Here is a 19,464-nt window from a genome sequence, read left to right on the forward strand (position 1 = left end):
CCGGGGTGGAGACTCCACCACTGCCCTGGGCAGCCTCTGCCAGGGCTTCACCACTCTGCTGGGGAAGAAATTTTTCCTGATATCCAATCTAAACCTCCCCTGGTGCAACTTGAGGCCATTTCCTCTCATCCTATCACTTGTTACTTGGGAGAAGAAACCAGCACCCACCTCACCACAACCTCCTTTCAGGGAGTTGCAGAGAGCGATGAGGTCTCCCCTCAGCCTCCTTTTCTCCAGACGAAACAGCCCTGGGTCCCTCAGCTGCTCCTTATAAGATTTGTTCTCTAGACCCTGATTTCATGTCCTATCTGATGACAATCAGTTGTTCACTGTTTAGTTGCACACCTTGATCGTTATTGTCTTTTTCATCTTCATCTTCTTCATCCTCCTCCTCCTCCTGGATTTGTTTGACCTCGCTCTTATTTTCCACCAGGGTTATAATTTCATCAGTGTCTTCCAAGATCAGGTATTTGATTGGCACCCCCTAAAGAAAATCAGTGGGAGAAAAACATCATCCCATGTCCATTCTGTCTGCAAATCAAACTCAGGGCTGATGAGGTACCACCATCCAACTCCTTATTTTTGGGGTGTGTCAACAGATTCCTAAAGTTGCCAAACAGGGGAGCTTCTGGGGTGTCCTGCTTTGACCCAATTTCACCTGCACTTGAGCTTTTCTCACTCCAGACTGACTTTTCCTCAGCAGGAAGAAATTGTAGCTACGTAGGATCCTGTGGTGAACGTGAACACCCGCTCCACCTTCCAGCACTTTAACATGGATCAAGTACTGCGTGACAGCAGAGCCTGCTTGGCTGTCCCTGCTCTGGAGGGGTGAGGCTGGGTCAGAGGAGCCCATCACAACATGGGGAACGGGCACAACAAATCCTTTATCTCATGGACCTCAACAAAGACAACTGTTCCTGTTCCCAAGGGTACATGGGCTGCCAACTCACAGAGAGTAAAGAGCAAAATGTGTTTCTCAGAAATGAGACCTTGTTGGCTTAAACCCAGTTCTTGCACTGTCTCAGCACAAGGCACTTCAGAGAAAATGAACTTTATAATGAACTGAGAGAAATGACAAACTGCTGGCACCTCCAACTGCCTCCAAGAGGAGAAACACCACCTTGTACATCTCTCATCTGGGCAGGGGAAGCCCTCAGGGGATGCTTGGTTTCAGGTCTGATCCTGTAGCTTTGCAATCACAACTGCAACGATTCAGGTAATCTGGGGCAACGTGTGCTCCCTGGCACTTGTTGGTGCTCAACTCCATCTTGCCTCACAAGCTGGGTCAGGTCCCTCTAGAGTTTAGCTCATCTTGATCAAGCTCATTCAATTTACACTCTTGCCCTTCTCCCAGATCATTGCCAGAGGCATTTGGTTACACCAGTTCAGCACAGCCCTTTGTTTTCCTGCTCTTAGTTTCCTCTCCCATCATTTGGATGCCTTTCCTAAGGGGGTGAGGACCTCTAGAAGTCCAAATCTCTGGGGAATTTGCATCTGGACTTCACAAGCTTGCATTGCCTTAAGGTGTGATGGAGACATCACCCTACATTTTGAACTCCAAATAAACACTTTCTTTTGTCTCCTATAAACAAGCACAACTGCTCTGCAGTTCCAAACTCAGGCAGCTCCAAACACATGCGTGTGTCTAGGGAAAGACACTTCCCCTGGAGCTTCTGGGAAGGCTGTCAGTAATGGGGCTGAGCACCAGCAGGGAAATCAAGAGTTGTACAACAAAGAAATTCAGCATCTAACCTCGTCTGGTGTCTTGAGAGCGACGTTTGACCGGAGCAGAATGTTCAAATCTACGAGGTCCCTTCCAAAACACAAAGTGAACATTAGATGGGGCGATGTGCACAGTCACCCCCTCCATTCAGTCTGTCGGACCGGCAAGCCCACCTCTCTCAGGAGCTCCACATCCTCCTGGAATTGTGCTTCAGGGCCCAAGAAACTGCAGGAACCCAGAATCAGTGGTGGAGAAATAGGCTCCATGTGATCTTCTGGTGGGATGGCACTGCATAGCATGCCTGTTTTGCTTGGATCCAAGGGTTTGGATTCCCTTTCTGCGATCCAAGTCTTTGCTCATGCATTGGCATCTATGATCTAGTGGGACGCATCCCATGCCCATGGCAGAGAGGTTGGAATTTAGATGATCTTTAAGGTCCCTTCCAACTCAAACCATTCTATGATTCTATGATTTTATACTTCCAGCCAGTATAAAACCAAACTAATCTGATTCTGGACTAGTCCTTAAAAGTGACATCCTCTTGCAAGATATCACCTAGTTGTCCTGTTTCTCATAGAAATCACACAATTGTTAAGGTTGTAAAACACCTCTAAGATCATCTAGTCCAATCACCAAATCGGAACAAGCCCATGGACCATCATCCTGGCTGTGGGTTAACCGAGCTCAGAAACACCACAGTAAGAAAGGAGAACTCCAAAACACCTGAGAGCAAATACCTGGACAAAAGGGCAACTCCTGCTTTCCCCAAGAGCTTCCAAGCCACAAACTCTGCTGTCCTCCTGTCAGCCTCGTAGGTCTCTTTCTGGCTGAGGATGAACACAAGTGGCAGCCCGAGCTGTAAGTGAACAGTGGAAACCTTCTCTGGGGCCTCAGCAACCTCTGTCTGGAGAAGAGACATGGTTATAGTGCAGCACATCTCCACACCACTGAAGGTACCTCAGCTCTTCCTCTGCACAGCCCAAGCCACCAGGCGTTCCTCAGCTACAGAAATAAAGATAGCCTCAAGAAAGAGCTTCTGACACTGTTTCTGAAGCATCCATCAAAGCAGAACCCACACAACCTTGGTTAAACTGTTCCAAATCGTCATAGGCCTCCCTGTTAAAAAACTGGGCTTTGCTATGCATGTTGTTTGTGGTACCCAGTGATATGACCTGTAGGAACGGTTCAAAGCTGCGCATGCGGTGGTTTAGACTGGACATTAGGAAGCATTTTTTCACTGAAAGGGTGGTCAAACCCTGCAACAGGCTTCCTAGAGAGGCAGTCGATGCCCCAGACCTGTCAGAGTTGAAGGGGCATTTGGACAATGCCCTTAAACTTCTGGTCAGCCCTGAATTTGTCAAGCAGTTGGGCTTGACAAACTGAATTATCCCATCCCATCCCATCCCATTCCCATCCCCATCCTCATCCACTCCACATGTTCCAGTAAAGTCCCGTGGGCATCCTCACCCCCTTGCACTCATGGTGCTTACATGCAACTAGAGGAGCATACGCAGGTGCCAAGGCTCCCTGAAAAGGTCTAAGCAAGCAAAGCAGTACAATGGAACATTGTTCCCCTCCAGCCCCATGCCTGTTCCTTGTTTGGACCCAGCCTGGGAGCTTGGTCATTAACTTCACGGGGAGAGGGTAGATTCTCATCCTCTGCTCACCCCTCCCTCATCCTCACATCCACCCCAACTGTCCTCACGCCTGCAGCCCAAGCGGTTCCTCTTCCCCAGCCGTACCACCAGTGGAGCCCCCATGAGCTTGAGGTGCCTGTGGATGTTGAGCATGGTCAGAGCCTGCTCCATGGCTGTCCTCCTGCAGGGCTGCGCTGGGTCCGTGGCTCGCTGGCAGTGGCAGAACAATAGCCGGGCAGATGATACATCAGGCTCGTCAATGCTATGCAAGAGAAAACAAAAGCCATGCTGAGCTTGGCATCCACTGCAGGGTTTTAAGATGACTACGTTTACTGACATGTTCTACTGGGCACATGATCCTCAGGTTCTTAGTTTGGAGGTTTCACAGGTACAATTGCATCCAAGTGCCCTTCAGAACCTTGCCGAACATCTAATGAAGATCCTGGTTCACCAGGTGTAAATGATCCCAACCCCAAAAGAGTTGGCTCAGCTTGAGAAGGACTCAAATTAAGTTTTCTTTAGTTGACCAGCCATGCCGCTTCAGTGGAGACCCTGGCAGGAGGTGGACAGTTGAAGTCCACAGCTTTGCTCATGTATTTTTATCTCACTGATGCATAAGGAATTTTGAACAAGTTGCTTTTGGCTGTGCCAAAGGAAGCAGTGAGATCGAGTTCCCTGAATGGTTCCCGGGTTAGTCATTCCTGCTCCAATACCACCATTGGTGTTGGCCAGCAGGTTAACCTTTGGACGCCACCTCACTTTTCCTATGCACCATTTCCCACCTCAAAAAGAGGGATCATTGTCTTTGTAAAGGGTTTCATGATCTCTCTGTGGAAGAGCAGAGCAGAGTATTAAGACCTCAAAGCCTGCTGTCCTGGTTGGCTGAAAGCCATTCATGTCTGAAAGAGTGGTGAAGGACTGGAAGAGGCTGCCCAGGGCAGTGGTGGAGCCTCCATCCCTGGAGGTGTTCAAACAACGTGTAGATGTGGCACTTGGGGACATGGTTTAGTAGGCATGGGGGTGTTGGATTGACGGTTGGACTGGATGAGATCTTTTCCAGCCTTAATGATTCTGTGACGTTGTTGGTGAAGCTTCCACCACATCACCAGCTAAGGAGATGGCCTGTAGCATCCTTTCTGCTTTAAGAACGAAGCAAACTCCTGTCCAAATGACAACGGTGCCATCTCGTGGCAGCCACAAAACGTGTCCCCGACCATGATCCCAGCAACCTGATGTAGAGGGAGATGTCCCTGCCCATTGCAGGGGGATTGTATGGAACCAGATGGGATCCCTTCCAACCAAACCGTTCCATGATACTACGAAGGATGGGATGGCACCTCAAGAAGTACATGTGGCCACCGCAGAGTAAGATCTGGAGCTGGGTAGGCTTTGCTCTGACCCACTCTAGCAGTTCTTATGCTTCTCAGCTGGCCAGACTTGCTCACCAAAGCACAAGGCTGAGCGTTCTAAGACATACGATGAGCTATCTCATCCCCCCTGGCTGGGGTTTGATCAGTCAGTTATGGGAAGGAGACAGGGGGATCTCCTGTAAAATCCCATTGAACGAACAGTCACAAATGGCACAGAATCACAAAATGGTTTGGGTTGGAAGGGACCTCAAAGCTCATTCATTTTCAATCCTGTGCCATGGGCAGGGACACCTCCCACTGGATCAGGGGCTCCAAGCCCCATCCAACCTGGCCTTGAACCCCTGCAGGGATGGAGCAGCCACAGCTTCTCTGGGCAACCTGGAACACGGCCTCCCCACCCTCACAGGAAAACGTTTCTCCCTAAGATGTCGTCTCAACTTCCCCTCTCTCAGCTTAAAACTGTCCTGCCCCTGCACTCTCTGAACCAGAGCACCTCTCCAGCTTTCCTGCAGCCCCTTTCAGGACAGGAAGCTGCTCTAAGGCCTCCCCGGAGCCTTCTCCTCTCCAGGTTGAACATCCCCAACTCTCTCAGCCTGTCCTCGTATGGGAGCTGCTTCAGCCCTTGGATCATCTCCGTGGCCTCCTCTGGACCCACTCTAACAGCTCCATGTCCTTCCTGTGCTGAGGCCTCCAGAACTGACCCCAGGGCTCCAAATGAGGTGTCATGAGAGCGGAGTAAAGGGAGAGAATCACCTCTACTCTATATCCAGGAATACAAGCAGCAGCTGGTTTTGGAGAAGCAAACCAGATGTGTCTGCCCACCCTCGGCATAACACCCTAATATCACCCCAGATTTGACCTGGGAATCTGAGAAACCAAGAGCAAAGCCAACAGTCCAACGGAGCAGCTATCCCTGGGGTGCATGTCTTTGTTAGGACATACCCAGTGTCCTTCAGCAGTGCTGCCTCAGTCGTCAGAACAAACCGGTGGACGGTCCCATAGACAAAAGCTGCCTCCATCACCGCTCTGTGCTCTGCAAAGAGAAAAGCAAGACAAACTCATCTCAGCTCCCGCCAGATCTCACTCTTTATCCTTCCCAGCTGTAAATACCGAAGCTCAGGCTCTCAGGGACTCCCAGAAAAAAGTCACAGCTGGCTGAAGACACATGATGAAGGTAACAGGAGCCGAATCCAGTTGCTGTTGCCCAGTAAACACAGAGGTGGTGTAAGTGAACCCAACCAGAGATCTGCCAGTGGTTTTATTATTTATTAAGACAGCAATCGCTAGCTTGTTTTCCCCCTCATGTTCATCTCTCAAAGTTTGTGTGCTCCCACTAAAACTTCTCTGGTGCAACTGAACCCTTTGGAAACACAGCAAGGCAAACAGGTGGAGAACTTGTGTCTAGGTAGCCCTTTCAAGTTTCCTTGATCCTTCATGGTCAGAAACACAGCTCCCTTCCACCTTAGTGAAAAAGGCTCCAGAATGAGAGCAAAGATGAAAAGCTGATTGTTGGTACCTGCTGTCCCAGTAGCTGGCACGTAGGCAAAGACCAGGTTTGACCTTCCTTTCAATGCGTTTTCAATGTTCTGAAGATCTGCCAGGGTTTCAACGTATGTAACTTCATTGAAGAGCAGGGCACTGTGGAGTCAGAAAAACCTCATTAGCGACCGTTTTCTTTTATGGGTGAATTTGCAGCCACATTACTGTGATGGGGAAAACAAGGTAAAACGCCAGCTTCTGACTGGCAGATGGAAGATTCACAGCCAAATACTGCAGTCCAGATGGTTCTGAGTCTTCTCAAGGGCACAGATCGAACAGGGTCAAACCATACCAAGGACAGAAACAGCCTTCTGCTCAGCTGGGAGCAGCCTCTGGAATACAGGAGATTTGTATTCACAGAATCATGGAGTGGTTTGGGCTGGAAGAGATCTTAAAGCCCATCCAGTTCCAACTGGATGTCATGGGCAGGGACACCTCCCACTAGATCAGGGGCTCCAAGCCCCATCCAACCTGGCCTTGAACCCCTCCAGGGATGGGGCAGCCACCCCTGCTCTGGGCAACCTGGGCCAGGGCCTCCCCACCCTGTAGCCCCCTTCCAGCCCTCAGATCATCTTTGTGGCCTCCTCTGGACCCATTCCAACAGGTCCACGTCCCTCCTATGCTGAGGACTCCAGAACTGGACACAGGACTCCAGATGGGGTCTCACCAGAGCAGAGAGGCAGAATCTTCTCCCTCGCCCTGCAGGCCACGCTTCTTTTGATGCAGCCCAGGACACGGTTGGCCTTCTGAGCTGCGAGTGCACATTTCTGGCTCATGTCGAGCTTCTCACCCCCTTGCACCCGAGGCAATTCTCCCCAGGGCTGCTCTCAATCTGTAGAGATTCACCTCCCAGCTTGTACTGAAATCTCTGACCCAGGTACAGGACCTTGCACCTGGCCTTGTTGAACCTCATGAGGTTCAAGCAGCCCCACTTCTCCAGCTTGTCCAGGTCCTCCTGGATGACATTCCATACTTCTGGCATGACAACTGCACCACTCAGCTTGGTGTCATTTATGCAAAACTTTTTATCAACAGGTGAAAATGGAAAGAAAATTATTTTACAGAGATGAATCCGGTCTGTACTTACAACAAAATGTTTGCAACAATGGAGTTCACGTCAAACAAGGCATCGGTGGGGAACTCTCTGATCAGCACGTTACCTCTGGGGAGGGAAGAAAAGAGCATCACCAACAGAACTAGGAAAGATCAACTACATGTACTAAATCAATTTTCCCTCAGCTGAATGATTCCAGGGATCTTCTGGCAGGTACAGCTGGTATGACATCCAAGAAGATGTCAGGACTGAATTTAGGGATTTTGAAGGACAAGGTGTCCAGGGAATGCTGGTTTAGTCACTGCCATTTCACTCAGGTCCTGGGGGCTGTAGATGAGAAGCCTAGCACAGGTCTCAATATCACCCTGCAGACCCTTACCAGCTCAAGCTGTGCCAGAGGAGGTTTAGATTGGATATTAGGAGAAAATTCTTTACTAAAAGAGTAGTGAAGCACTGGCAGAGGTTGCCCAGGGCAGTGGTGGAGTCTCCTTCCCTGAATGTGTTCAGAAAGCATGTAGACATGTAACTTTTGGACATGGTTTAGCAGACAGGGTGGGGTTGGGCTAACGGTTGGACTGGATGATCTTAGAGGTTCTTTTCCAACCTTAATGGTTCTATGATTCTATGTTTCTGTGGGTCATGTACAACAGTCAGTGAGACCTGCACTGATACACAGAGAAGCTTCCACCTGACAACCCATGGAGAAAACAAGAGCTAAGCCTTCTCCTCCAGAGCGGAAGAGTTAACCACACCAGCAGGAAGAACACCAAAGAGTGTTTCTTCCTAGGAGCAAATCCAAAACCTGGCTGAGTGTAACTTTGAGGCATGGTGGTAGGAGCACACATGGGCAGAACAACAATGATGGAGGATTTCTTTTGGAATCTCAGAATGGTTTGGGTTGGGAGGGGACTCTACAGGCCATCCAGTCTAACTCCCTGCAGGAGCAGCGACATTTTCAACTCAATCAGGTTGCTCAGAGCCCCATTCAACCTGACCGTGAATGTTTCCAGGGATGGGGCATCCATTGCTTCCCTGGGCAACCTGTGCCAGTGCCTCACCACCCCCACTGTAAACAATTTCTTCTTTATATCCCATCTAAATCTCCTCTCCCTTAGTTTCAAACCACTATTCCTTGTCCTGTCACAACAGGCCTTGCTATAAAGTCTCTCCCCAGTGTTCCTGGAGCCCCTTTCAGCACTGGAAGCTGCTCTAAGGTCTCCCCAGAGCCTTCACTTCTCCAGGCTGAACAACTCCAACTCTCTCAGCCTGTCTTGTGGTTTCATGTAGCAGCACAGCCCTCTGCTGCTCAAAAGGAACACAGGGCAGGATGGGTAGCTTCACCCAGCACCTACCTTGCATGCGTCGGATCTTTTGGAGATACTTTTCACTAAATTCTGCAAGTCACTGCTGTCCTCAGGGCTCCTCTCTTCTTACACATACTCCTCTAACCACTGGCAGCGTTTCCCTCAAACACTTGCATGGGAATCACAGTGGGATGCCCAGAAAATCCCCTCACCTGAACAGATAGGCTTTCCTCACTGCGTTTTCTTTCCTGCAGTATCTTGAGACATCCTCTCTGGGACAATTAACCTAGACATCAAAAGCACGTAATTAGACATTCAGCTCGACAAATGACTATAAACATAGAGCACTACAGCTTTCTTCCATTCAAGAATGCAAAGATGGCCTTTCCAAACGAGCTGGGAGAGAAAAATACAATAAAACTGAGTCCAGACCTTGGGACTGGAGTTTATTCTTCAGTCCTCCAGCTCTGCCTGCCTTGAATTAGGTCAGAAAGGGATCAAGAGATCCCAGGGAAGTGGTGGCTGCCCCATCCCTGGAGGTGTTCAAGGCCAGGTTGGATGGGGCTTGGAGCCCCTGATCCAGTGGGAGGTGTCCCTGCCCATGGCAGGGGTGGGACTGGTGGGCATTAAGGTCCCATCCAATCCCAACCATTCCATGATTCTATTATCTGCCCAGCATATTGAAAGTGACAAATTGCTGCTTGCTTATTAAACTCACCCTGTATCTGCAGGAAATTAAATCGGACTCAATGATCCAGTGGGTCTCTTCCAATCTGGTTATTCTATGATTCTATGGTATTTGTAAGCAATTCTTAAAATCTTATTACACTTGCCTAAATTTGGAATTCCCTCCCCTAAATCTACATAAAGTTTCAGCTAAAAAAAAAGGCTTTAGATGAAATATTTATTGCACTGAATTGAAACACAGCAAACTGACCCCATCCAAAATTCTTTACAGTGTGAGCTGGTAGGAAGGAGCTATGGAGGGAGCTGGACAAGTCCCACAGAGTGAGATGAGCAGGCTTTCTTCACAGCATTGTAGAATCAAAGAATGGTTTGAGTTGGAAGGGACCTCAAAGCCCATCCAGTCCCACCCCTGCCCTGGGCAGGGACACCTCCCACGGGATCAGGGGCTCCAAGCCCCATCCAACCTGGCCTTGAACCCCTCCAGGGATGGGGCAGCCACCCCTGCTCTGGGCAACCTGGGCCAGGGCCTCCCCACCCTCACAGCAAAAACATTTCTTCCCAATATCTCATCTGAATCACCCCTCTTTCAGCTGAAAACCACTCCCCCTTGTTCTATCCCTGCACTCTCTTCTAAAGAGCCTGTTCCCAGCTTTCCTGTAGTCCCTTTCAGTACTCGGGGACTGCTGTTCTTCTGAGGTCACACTGCTGACATGCCCCAAGGTGGGTCAATGGAAGCTCTGCCCATCTTGTAGGAAGCCCCACAGAAATAAGCTGCACAAATTGCCTATCCTGCTCCTAACCTTCATTTACGATTACGATTTCACGAGTCCTTCGGTTGGACTCGATGATCCGGTGGGTCTCTTCCAACCTGGTTATTCTATGATTCTATGATTTACCTTCACCACCGAAATGCCATAGTCGTTGAGGGCCTCGGCTGAGTTCTCAATCTGCTCCAAGAAGGGCTGGGCACCAGGAGAACCTGAAACAACGAAAACAAGCTGGTTTCCATCCCTTCCCCTTACAGATGAGACAGGGCAAGCAGTGGCTGTGCTCTGGCATTGTAACAGCTCGCTTAGGTCCCCATGCAAACATCCCTGGCACATTTGAGTAGCTCTGAGCAGGGCAAACAGGGAGTGATGGCTGAGGAAGACAGAAGGACTGGAACTAGGTTTGTCAGATGGGTGCTGCTGGGCTGGGCTGCAGGTCCTCAGAACCAAGAGCATCTTCCTGTGTTCTGGCTTGAGCTCAAGTAGAACCAATTCTCTAACTCTCAGCTAAACCTCCTCTAGGCAACTTCATTTTCTGAAAGTTAACAACGTGCCTTTCAGACACTGTGTGCCTCTAGAAGTGATAATGCCTGATGTTTATCACCAGGTTAACGGGACACTGGCAGGTAGAGAGTTGCTGCTCCTCAAGTCGGTGGAATGACCTAAGTCAAAGGGTAAAAAGAGTTGCACCTGCAGGGAGGAGCAGACAGGAGAGGTGACCCAAAACTGACCAACAGAGGATTCCATGCCATACAAGTTATACTCAGTATAAAGCTTAGGATTCACAAAGGTCAAGCCCTCTTCTTCGTTCTCCAACGTCCAGTGAGGACCTTGTCCATCTGTCTGGCCCTGATCCTCATCTACGCGTCCAGCTTTTGAGTCTAGCTCCTGCCTGCTGCTGAGTTTAGTCCAGGATATCCCTATGCCTGCTTGGAAGGATCAGTGGTGATGTATAATCATTGAGGGATTCAACTTCGTATATTTGTACATATTTTATTGTATTATTTTCTTATTATTTCCTTTTTTTAATTATTATTGTTTCAGTAACAGTGTTGTAAGTCTAGTTTCCAAACCACAAATCTCTCTCTTTCATTGTTCTGCTCCGGCAGAGGGGCTGGACTGGATGATCTGTAAGGGTCCCTTCCAATCCAAAACAGTCTATGATTCCATGATTTCCCTCTCCTCTTTCCCACTGCAGGTGGAACTGGGATCAAAACTGCCCAGTTTAGCTGCTGACCTGGCCAAGAGGGTGCTAAACTGGGACGCTCCTGCCACGCACCGAGACAGCGCTTGACCCAACACAGTCTTGCTCTTACTCAAAAACCAAGGTCTTTGCTGAAATAAAACTATGGGCAACAACACAAATGCTCCCAGGCTCCCTCCCTTCCCTTCCTAACACACTCAGCCTTCAACACCAACATGGGAGCTGGTGTCTCAGCCCATGGAGCTGTCTCTGGGAAAACACACCTCGGGGTCACGAAGGAGGAGAAGATGAAAGGGAAGGGCGAGAATCTCCATGTAATTCTTGACAGCCCTTAATTTCCCAGTATGCAAGGGATCCCTCTTTCCCATGGGATGTACCGTCAAAGAGAAACCCAGCCCATCTGAGGGGACAACTCCTTACCAGGCTGGGTTTCTCCTCCATGGTATGTCCAGAAAATAATCCAGACAGCTCATGAGGAGGCTTGAAGGTGCATGTTTGGGGACACAGCCAGGAAAGAACTCCAAGAGGGCTCTGCCTGCCAGGAGCACTTGGGGCTGGGCAAAAGCAGACTTGTCAGCTGAGCTCAATCCGCTCTTCAAGAGCTGAAAGAGTGGTGAAGCCCTGGCAGAGGCTGCCCATGGCAGGGGTGGAATCTCCATCTCCAGAGAGGTTCAAACAACGTGTAGATGTGGCACTTGGGGACACGGTTTAGTAGGCACGGTGGGGTTGGGCTGACGGTTGCACTGGATGTATTTTAGTAGCCTTTTCCAACCTTGGTGATTCTACGGTTCAAAATCCTTTTGGGTTTAAAAAGCTCAGGAATTCCCTCTTCATTTTACCACCTTCACATGAGCCCTTGCCGAAAACCCAGGCTGATATAAATACAGAGTGCTAAATACGTACCACTGTGGCTGAAATAAGCCAGGGATGCTCTGCCAGCTTGCAAGCTACTGAAATACTCCTGTGGGCTCAGCTCCTGCAGCAGCCTCGTACTTCCCCACGTTGGGATGGAAGAAGCCCAGAAAAGCAGGAAAGAGAAGGAAGAAACCCGTCTGTCCTTTTGGGCTGACATGGCTGTTATCCAATACAGGCATGGGAGAGTCGCAACTGGAAATGAAAATCAAACACACACAGGTTCAGATTGGACATCAGGAAAAAATTCCTCATCAAAAGGGTTCCCAGGCCTTGGCAGAGGCTGCCCAGGGAGGTGGTGGAGTCCCCAGTCCTGGAGGGGTTTAAAAGACGGGGAGATGAGGTGCTCAGGGATCTGGTTTAGTAGTGGACAGGTATGGTTGGAACCAATGATCTCAAAGGTTCCTTCACAGCCTGCTCTTCAGGTATGGGTCTTTGGTGCTGAGTGTGCAAGAGCACGGCTGGCTCTTGGACAGACAAAGCTGGAATTGAAGCCATGTAGAAGCTGCTTTGCACCACAAGCTGCAGCTGTTTTCGCTAACAAACGCCCCTGTGTCCAGGGAGTGTCAATCCCTCCAGCCCCGGTCAGATGCCGTCAGCTCCCTGCCACTGCTCTGTGAGGAACCCAAACTCAAATGCTCAAAACCAAGCAGGCAAGATCTCTCTGCCCCACTCCAAGAGCAGGGAGTTAGTGAAAACCAGGCATGCTCCACCTTCACAGGCTCCCTCTCACATTAGGTGTTTGGATCAGCCTGAATGGCCCAGGGGAACAAAGACAGAGCTGAGAAATGAATGTCGTTTTCTCTTCTCATCCGAAAGTCTCCAGTTCTCTCCTTTCCAGCTTTGGGAAGTGCCAGGCACTTCTGGTCCTTTGTCCTTCCATCTGTTCCTCTGGCTTACAGAGGGGACAGAGACTGGGGCCAGGGGGCGATGTTTATTAAATGACAAACTTGGCCACAGCAGGGTGGAAAAATAAACTCAATCCGGGAACATGGGAACCAGCCTGGGCCAAAGAGGAGAGCTGACTGTCCAGAAGGCAAGAGAAGCGGACTCCAACAATCATACTGGGTTGCCAACAGTTCAAAACACAACTCCAGCCTCTACCCAGACACCATCTCTCTTCAGGTCTCCTCTGGCTCTTGCAGGTTTTCCAGCATCCTCCTTTTGGTCCTCCCCACATCTGTGTGACTACTGCTCCTCTCCTGATGTCAGTCCCATCTGCCCCCTCACTGCCCCACATTCCCACTTCTTCTCATGCCCCCACGCTGTCCCACCACCCTCAACCCTGCTCCCTCCATGCTTTTCTCACCTTTCACACTAAAATGCCTGCTCAACCCTTCCCTCTTCATGTCCTCTCACCTCCCCATCACTCCATCCTGCTCAGCAGCTTCCCTCTGTTTCACATCAATCCCAACCCAAATCTTCAGCTTTTAGGTCATTCTCTCTGTCATCTCTTTTCCATCAATGGAAAATTAACACCATGGGGCTGGAAACAGCCAGAACCTTGCAGCTCAGCCCCTTGCAGGATTACAGGGCTGTGTGAAAATACCAGTGATGCATGAACCTCCAAGACAGAGCTGGACAAAGTGGTTATAAGGCCACTGCAGATGACCTAAAATGAAAGCAAATACAGCCCAGACACCCAGCACGAACTCCTGATTTGCCATAAATTCCTCTTGTGAGGCATTAGTTTTGCTTGCGAATCCTACACGGGCTGGGATCCTTGCAGCACCTCTGCAACCCCATCCACTCTCCCTGACGTTCTGCCTCACAGAGCCACCAGCTGCCAATATTTATTACTGAGGAAGCAGCAGAGTTTTTCATTCAAAGGAGGGTGATGTGAGGTGGCTTCTGAGATACACAAGGCAAGGGAGAAACACTGTCCTGGACCGCACAGCCAGCCAGGTGCCCTACAATCACAGAATCTTGGAATGGTTTGGGTTGGAAGGGACCTCAAAGCCCATCCAGTCCCACCCCTGCCATGGGCAGGGACACCTCCCACTGGATCAGGGGCTCCAAGCCCCATCCAACCTGGCCTTGAACCCCTCCAGGGATGGGGCAGCCACCCCTGCTCTGGGCAACCTGGGCCAGGGCCTCCCCACCCTCACAGCAAAACATTTCTTCCAAAAATCTCATTGCTATCTCCCGTCTTTCAGCTTAAAACCATTCCCCCTCATCCTGTCCCTGCACTCCCCGATCAAGAGCCCCTCTCCAGCTTTCTTGGAGACCCTTCTAGTACTGGAAGCTGCTCTGAGGTCTCCTTGGAGCCTTCTCCAAGTTGAACAACCCCAACTCTCTCAGCCTGGCCTCATACAGGAGGTTCTCCACCCCTCAGATCATCTTCATGGTCTCCTCTGGATCCGTTCCAACAGATCCATGTCCTCCCTGTGCTGAGGATTCCAGAACTGGACATAGGACTCCAGACGAGGTCTCACAGAGCAGAGCAGAGCAGAGGGTCTGGATCCCCTCCCTCCCTGCTGGCCACGCTGCTTTGGATGCAGCCCAGGACACGGTTGGTTTCTGGGCTGTGAGCACACGTTGACAGCTCACATTGAGCTTCTCACCCCCCAGCACCCCAAGCCCTTCTCCTCAGGGCTGCTCTCAATCCATTCTCCTCCCAGCCTGTAACTTTGCTTGGGATTGCCACAACCCCGACCCCATCTCCATCATCCATGAGCCTCCCCTGAACCCTGAAGCCCCAACCTGGACTTCAGCTTCAGTGACATAAAATCTCCCACATCCCACAGCGGGTTATAGAATCACAGAATCACTAGGTTGGAAGAGACCCACTGAATCATCGAGTCCAGGTTACTTTCCTCTTGGTGGTCCAACCCCCCTACACTTTATGTCTGTTCCAAATATGTTACGCTGCTGCTTCCCCTTCATTTTTACCTCCTCATATCAGTATCTTCCAGCCTGCACAGCCCTCAGTTGGCAAGTCTGAAATCCCTAGGCAGAAGCTCCTAAACCAGGAGCATTTAGGATGCTGGTAAATGGAGTCCCTTGAGCCTCTCCTGTGGTGATCAACACAAACCAGGCCTTTTGTTGCAGCAGGACATTCACCCTGCACCCAGCTGGCACTGGGTTTTGGCTGCCATCCCTGTGGCAGCAGTTAACCAGTGTGCTGCCCTCCCAGATTTGCTGGCAGAGGGGACACATAACTCTCAAATTCATGCGAAGCAGACTCAACCCCTTAGGTACAACCAGCTACACAGGCTCAAGCCCTCTCCTCAGCACGGCTGGATGCCCCAGCACAAATATTCCTGCTGATGCTGCTGAAAAATGCAAGCGAGAGCACAATGCTGATGGCTCTTCTTGCACTTTGGACCACACAGATGGGTTTTCTTTATGGGATCCAGACAAAATCCCTAAAAAGCTCTGTTCCAACCTTCTGCTCTGCAGATCCACGTGAATCCCTCAAGCCACATGTCACTGCCTGACCAGAAAGCCCTTCCCCAATGCATCCAACTTGCTTCCAGCCAGCTTGCCTCCTTCACTGGAGGGGTTCAAAAATCTGCAGACGTGGCACTTCGGAACACGGCTCAGTAGGCACGGTGGTGCTGGGCTGATGGTTGGACTGGATGAGCTTAGAGGGCTTTTCCAACCTTAATGATTCCATGATTTTATGATTCTAAGATGGAAACTGTCCTGTCAGGTTATCGTCTGCAAATCTCTTTCCTCCTGAAGAGATGATAAATAGGTTCTTTGGGGCTAAAGAAAGCGTTCTTGGGATCCCACTGAAGCATCCCTGGATGATGCTGACTCTCCAGTGACAACCTGCTATGTGAAACTGTCACCCTGCAGCCCTTTCACTGTCTTGGGGGGGATAGGTTTGTCATAGAACCTTGGAATCATTAAAGTTGGAAAAGACTTCTAAGACCATCCAGTCCAACCATCAGCCCAATCCCACTGTGCCTACTAAACCATGTCCCCAAGGGACATGGGATGGAGACTCCACCACTGCCCTGGGCAGCCTCTGCCAGGGCTTCTCCACTCTGTTAGTCAAGATTTTTTTCCTAATATCCAATCTAAACCTCCCCTGGTGTAACTTGAGACCATTTCCTCTCATCCTATCACTTGTTACTTGGGAGAAGAGACCAGCACCCACCTCACAGCAGAAGACGATGAGACTTCAAGCCTGACAACTCTTCAGAGATACTGATGACAACTGTTGAGATTGCTTATGTCAAGGAATATTTAAGGCTTCTTTTCCTATGGAGGTTTTATGGAATCCTGTGGCTGCCCAGCAATAATGTCACTTCCTAACCAGATATTGCACTATCTTGCAGAGTTTTAACTACATGCATCCCTTCCTTGCTCATCTTCAAAGAAGTGGCCAGCACCAGCCTTCTCCTAACGAGCAAAGTCAGGTTACTTATCACTACCCAGTTTTGCTGGAACAAAGCTCAACCCAGCTCCTCTCATATTTTCCAAAGGCAAGTTCTTTAACCCAGCTGACTTGAATAAGGTCAAAACGCTGCAGTTCCCCACCATCTGGAGTTGGAACTATGCTGAGATGCTTCTTCACGGCTTTGAGATGGGCAATCACAGGACTAAAACACGTACTGGCCCTTCCCATTGGGACATTGCTTTTGGACAGAGGTTGGGACAGAGCTTTTTAGGGGTTTTGTCTGGATCCCATGAAGAAAACCTGTCTGCATGGTCCAAAGTGCAAGAAGAGCCATCAACATTGTGCTCTCGCTTGCATTTTTCAGCAGCAGCAACAGGAACATTTGTGCTGGGGAGTTGGGTAACCTGATCTAGTGGGATGTTCCTGCAGGGGGGTTGGAACTAGATGATCTTTAAGGTTCCTTTCAACCCAAACTATTCTATGATTCTGTGATTCTATGATTCCCATGCCGCCTTCTCCCCAGCAGCCTGCGGAGGAGGCAGGGGTTGCAACCTGCTGCCACGATGCCCGTAATGCCGTGCTTCTGCATCATCTGCTGCCCTGGCCGTGATGCTACTGCCATGGGAACATGTTTCCACCCATGCTGGATGCTCCAAAAACCCAGGCTATGATACCGGGACCCACTACAAACTCTTGCTCTGCTCCCAGCCAGAAAGCAGATCCTCGCTGCAGAGGCGTTTTATAGAATCATCGAATCGTTAAGGTTGGAAAAGACCTCTGAGATCATCAAGTCATTTATCCTGCATTTATCCCTAAAGCTGGAGCAGGGTCAGGCCCTTTTTGTGCACCAGCAGACACACTTTTTCAACCAGCAGCGTTTCAAGGATGGTGCAGATTGCCGCGTAATCAGCTCGCGGAGCAAATCCGTGCTGGGGCAGCTCACGAGACATCTGGCACATACCACATCAGATGATAACGGAATCATAGAACCACCAGGTTGGAAAAGACCCATTGGATCATCGAGTCCAACCATTCCCATCAATCACTAACCCATGTCCCTCAGCACCTCATCCACCCATCCCTTAAACCCCTCCGGGGAAGGTGACTCAACCCCCTCCCTGGGCAGCCTCTGCCAGAGCCCAATGACCCTTTCCATGAAAAATTTTTTCCTAATGAAAAATGGAGCTCCTTGCCGTGCCGTCATCTCTCCTCCCTGCACCAGACGTGTGTGATTTTCAGCTCACACATGGGATACGGGGTCCGCCGTCAAGACGAGGGTGTTTTCATAGGAGCATCTCGTTGTGTCGGGGTGGGAAACACGTGGACGTTAAAGTGCATCCCAGCCCGTTGCCCAGTGGGCTTTGCCTCGCTGGGTTTTTTTGCAGGGATGCTCCCACTCTCCTCCATCTCCTGCCACTTCCCGGAGAGTTTCATTTTCATTTCCACTTCCAGGTCCCACTTCCCAGCCCCCAGCAGGGCCTGGCTTGCCAGCCAAGGCTGCAGGAGGGACCTGCTGCCACCTCTCCGTCTTCCCACACTGGGAAAGGAACAGAGCACCTCCTCTTCTCCCAAGTGACGGGGGACAGGACGAAAGGGAATGGCCTCAAGCTCCACCATGGGAGGTTCAGGTCGAACATTGGGAAAAAAATTTTCATGGAAAGGGTCATTGGTCCCTGGCAGAGGCTGCCCAGGGAGGGGGTTGAGTCACCTTCCCTGGAGGGGTTTAAGGGACGGGTGGACAAGGTGCTGAGGGACATGGGTTAGTGATCGATGGGAATGGTTGGACTCGATGATCGGGTGGGTCTCTTCCAACCTGGTGATTCTGTGATTCTATGATTCAAAGAGCTGAAATCCCGCAGCTTCACCCATGGCTCTACCCCTGTTTGATCCATCCCTGGGGTCCAGCCCCGCAAAATCATAGAATCACCAGGTTGGAAAAGAACCATCGCATCATCGAGTCCAACCATAATCCTTGGAAATCCTCGGAAAGCAGCTGCTGCTGTGATGCCGCTCACGTGGGATGTCACCTACCTGGGTCTCCAGAGCTGAAGTCCTCGGCCCCTCCAACCACTAGGAGAGCACCCCGCAGCCACGGCTCCCCTCGGAGGCTGCTGGCCTGGCCGTAGGGTGAGGGAATCCGTGGATCTGTGCCAGCCTGGTCCTTCCAGGCGGGATCTCCAGGAGCTGGGATCTCAGGGTGGCAGGGGGGCTGCCACCAGCCCCAGTAGATGCTACGATCTCCCAGACGGGGAGGGTCTAGATAGAAAAGGCAACAGCGGAGACCCAACCTGCACCTCCCAAGCGCTCAGCAGGCTCTTCTCGCACGGAATCCCCTCAAAATTCTTGCCTAAATCCCTTCTCCAGCTCCTGGGATCCCTCTGGGGAAGCTCCCTGCTTCCCACAGCAACGCTGCCGCTGGATCCCAGCGCTGCTGCAGCCACGAGGCGCAGGTTCCTCGTCCTTACGGCCACGGGGACCCCCGGAGCTGCCCCCCAGCAGCTTCTGGGACCCCGAGGAGGCTCTGGGACCCCGAGGAGGCTCTGGGACCCCGAGGAGCACAGCAAACCCCGACCCCGGAGGCGGCTCCTCCTCCCCCCCAACCCCAACAGGAGGCGGAGCCGGGCGCGCGGGGAGGCGGGCGGCGACGTCAACCCAAAAATAGCGGGCGGCGCGGCGACGGGGGGGGCGGCCCCCGGGAGCGGCCAATGGCGTCGCGGCTCCGGGCGCGGCGGGGGCGGGGCTCCGGGCAGCCAATGGGGAGCGAGCGCCGCCGGGAGCGAGCGCCTCAAATGATCGCGCTCAGCTGATTGTCCCCGGCAGAGTTGTTTGGCGGGCGGCGGGCGGGCGGCGCAGCCAGGAGGGCGGGCGGAAAAAAAAAAGGAGAGGAGGAGGAGGAGAAGGAGTTGGACAAGGGGG

The 19,464-nt window shown here is 51.1% G+C and overlaps 1 protein-coding gene across 1 annotated transcript in view; it reads right to left on the reverse strand.

The window, feature by feature from the left end:
- The window catches only part of TXNDC16 (thioredoxin domain containing 16), a 47,428-nt gene extending 28,425 nt beyond the window's left edge, over positions 1-19,003 (reverse strand). The window contains exons 1-11 of the mRNA XM_069856792.1: positions 18,580-19,003; positions 12,189-12,392; positions 10,211-10,293; positions 8,840-8,913; positions 7,357-7,431; positions 6,247-6,368; positions 5,673-5,763; positions 3,466-3,622; positions 2,461-2,627; positions 1,753-1,813; positions 346-484 (exon numbers count right to left, since the gene is read on the reverse strand). Coding sequence (XP_069712893.1) covers positions 346-484; positions 1,753-1,813; positions 2,461-2,627; positions 3,466-3,622; positions 5,673-5,763; positions 6,247-6,368; positions 7,357-7,431; positions 8,840-8,913; positions 10,211-10,293; positions 12,189-12,357 — 1,138 coding nt within the window. The 5' untranslated portion in view covers positions 12,358-12,392; positions 18,580-19,003. The remainder of the gene's footprint in view (positions 1-345; positions 485-1,752; positions 1,814-2,460; positions 2,628-3,465; positions 3,623-5,672; positions 5,764-6,246; positions 6,369-7,356; positions 7,432-8,839; positions 8,914-10,210; positions 10,294-12,188; positions 12,393-18,579) is intronic.
- Between the last annotated feature and the right edge of the window lie 461 nt (positions 19,004-19,464).

Source organism: Phaenicophaeus curvirostris, chromosome 5 (assembly GCF_032191515.1).
Source record: "Phaenicophaeus curvirostris isolate KB17595 chromosome 5, BPBGC_Pcur_1.0, whole genome shotgun sequence".
Lineage (NCBI taxonomy): Eukaryota > Metazoa > Chordata > Aves > Cuculiformes > Cuculidae > Phaenicophaeus > Phaenicophaeus curvirostris.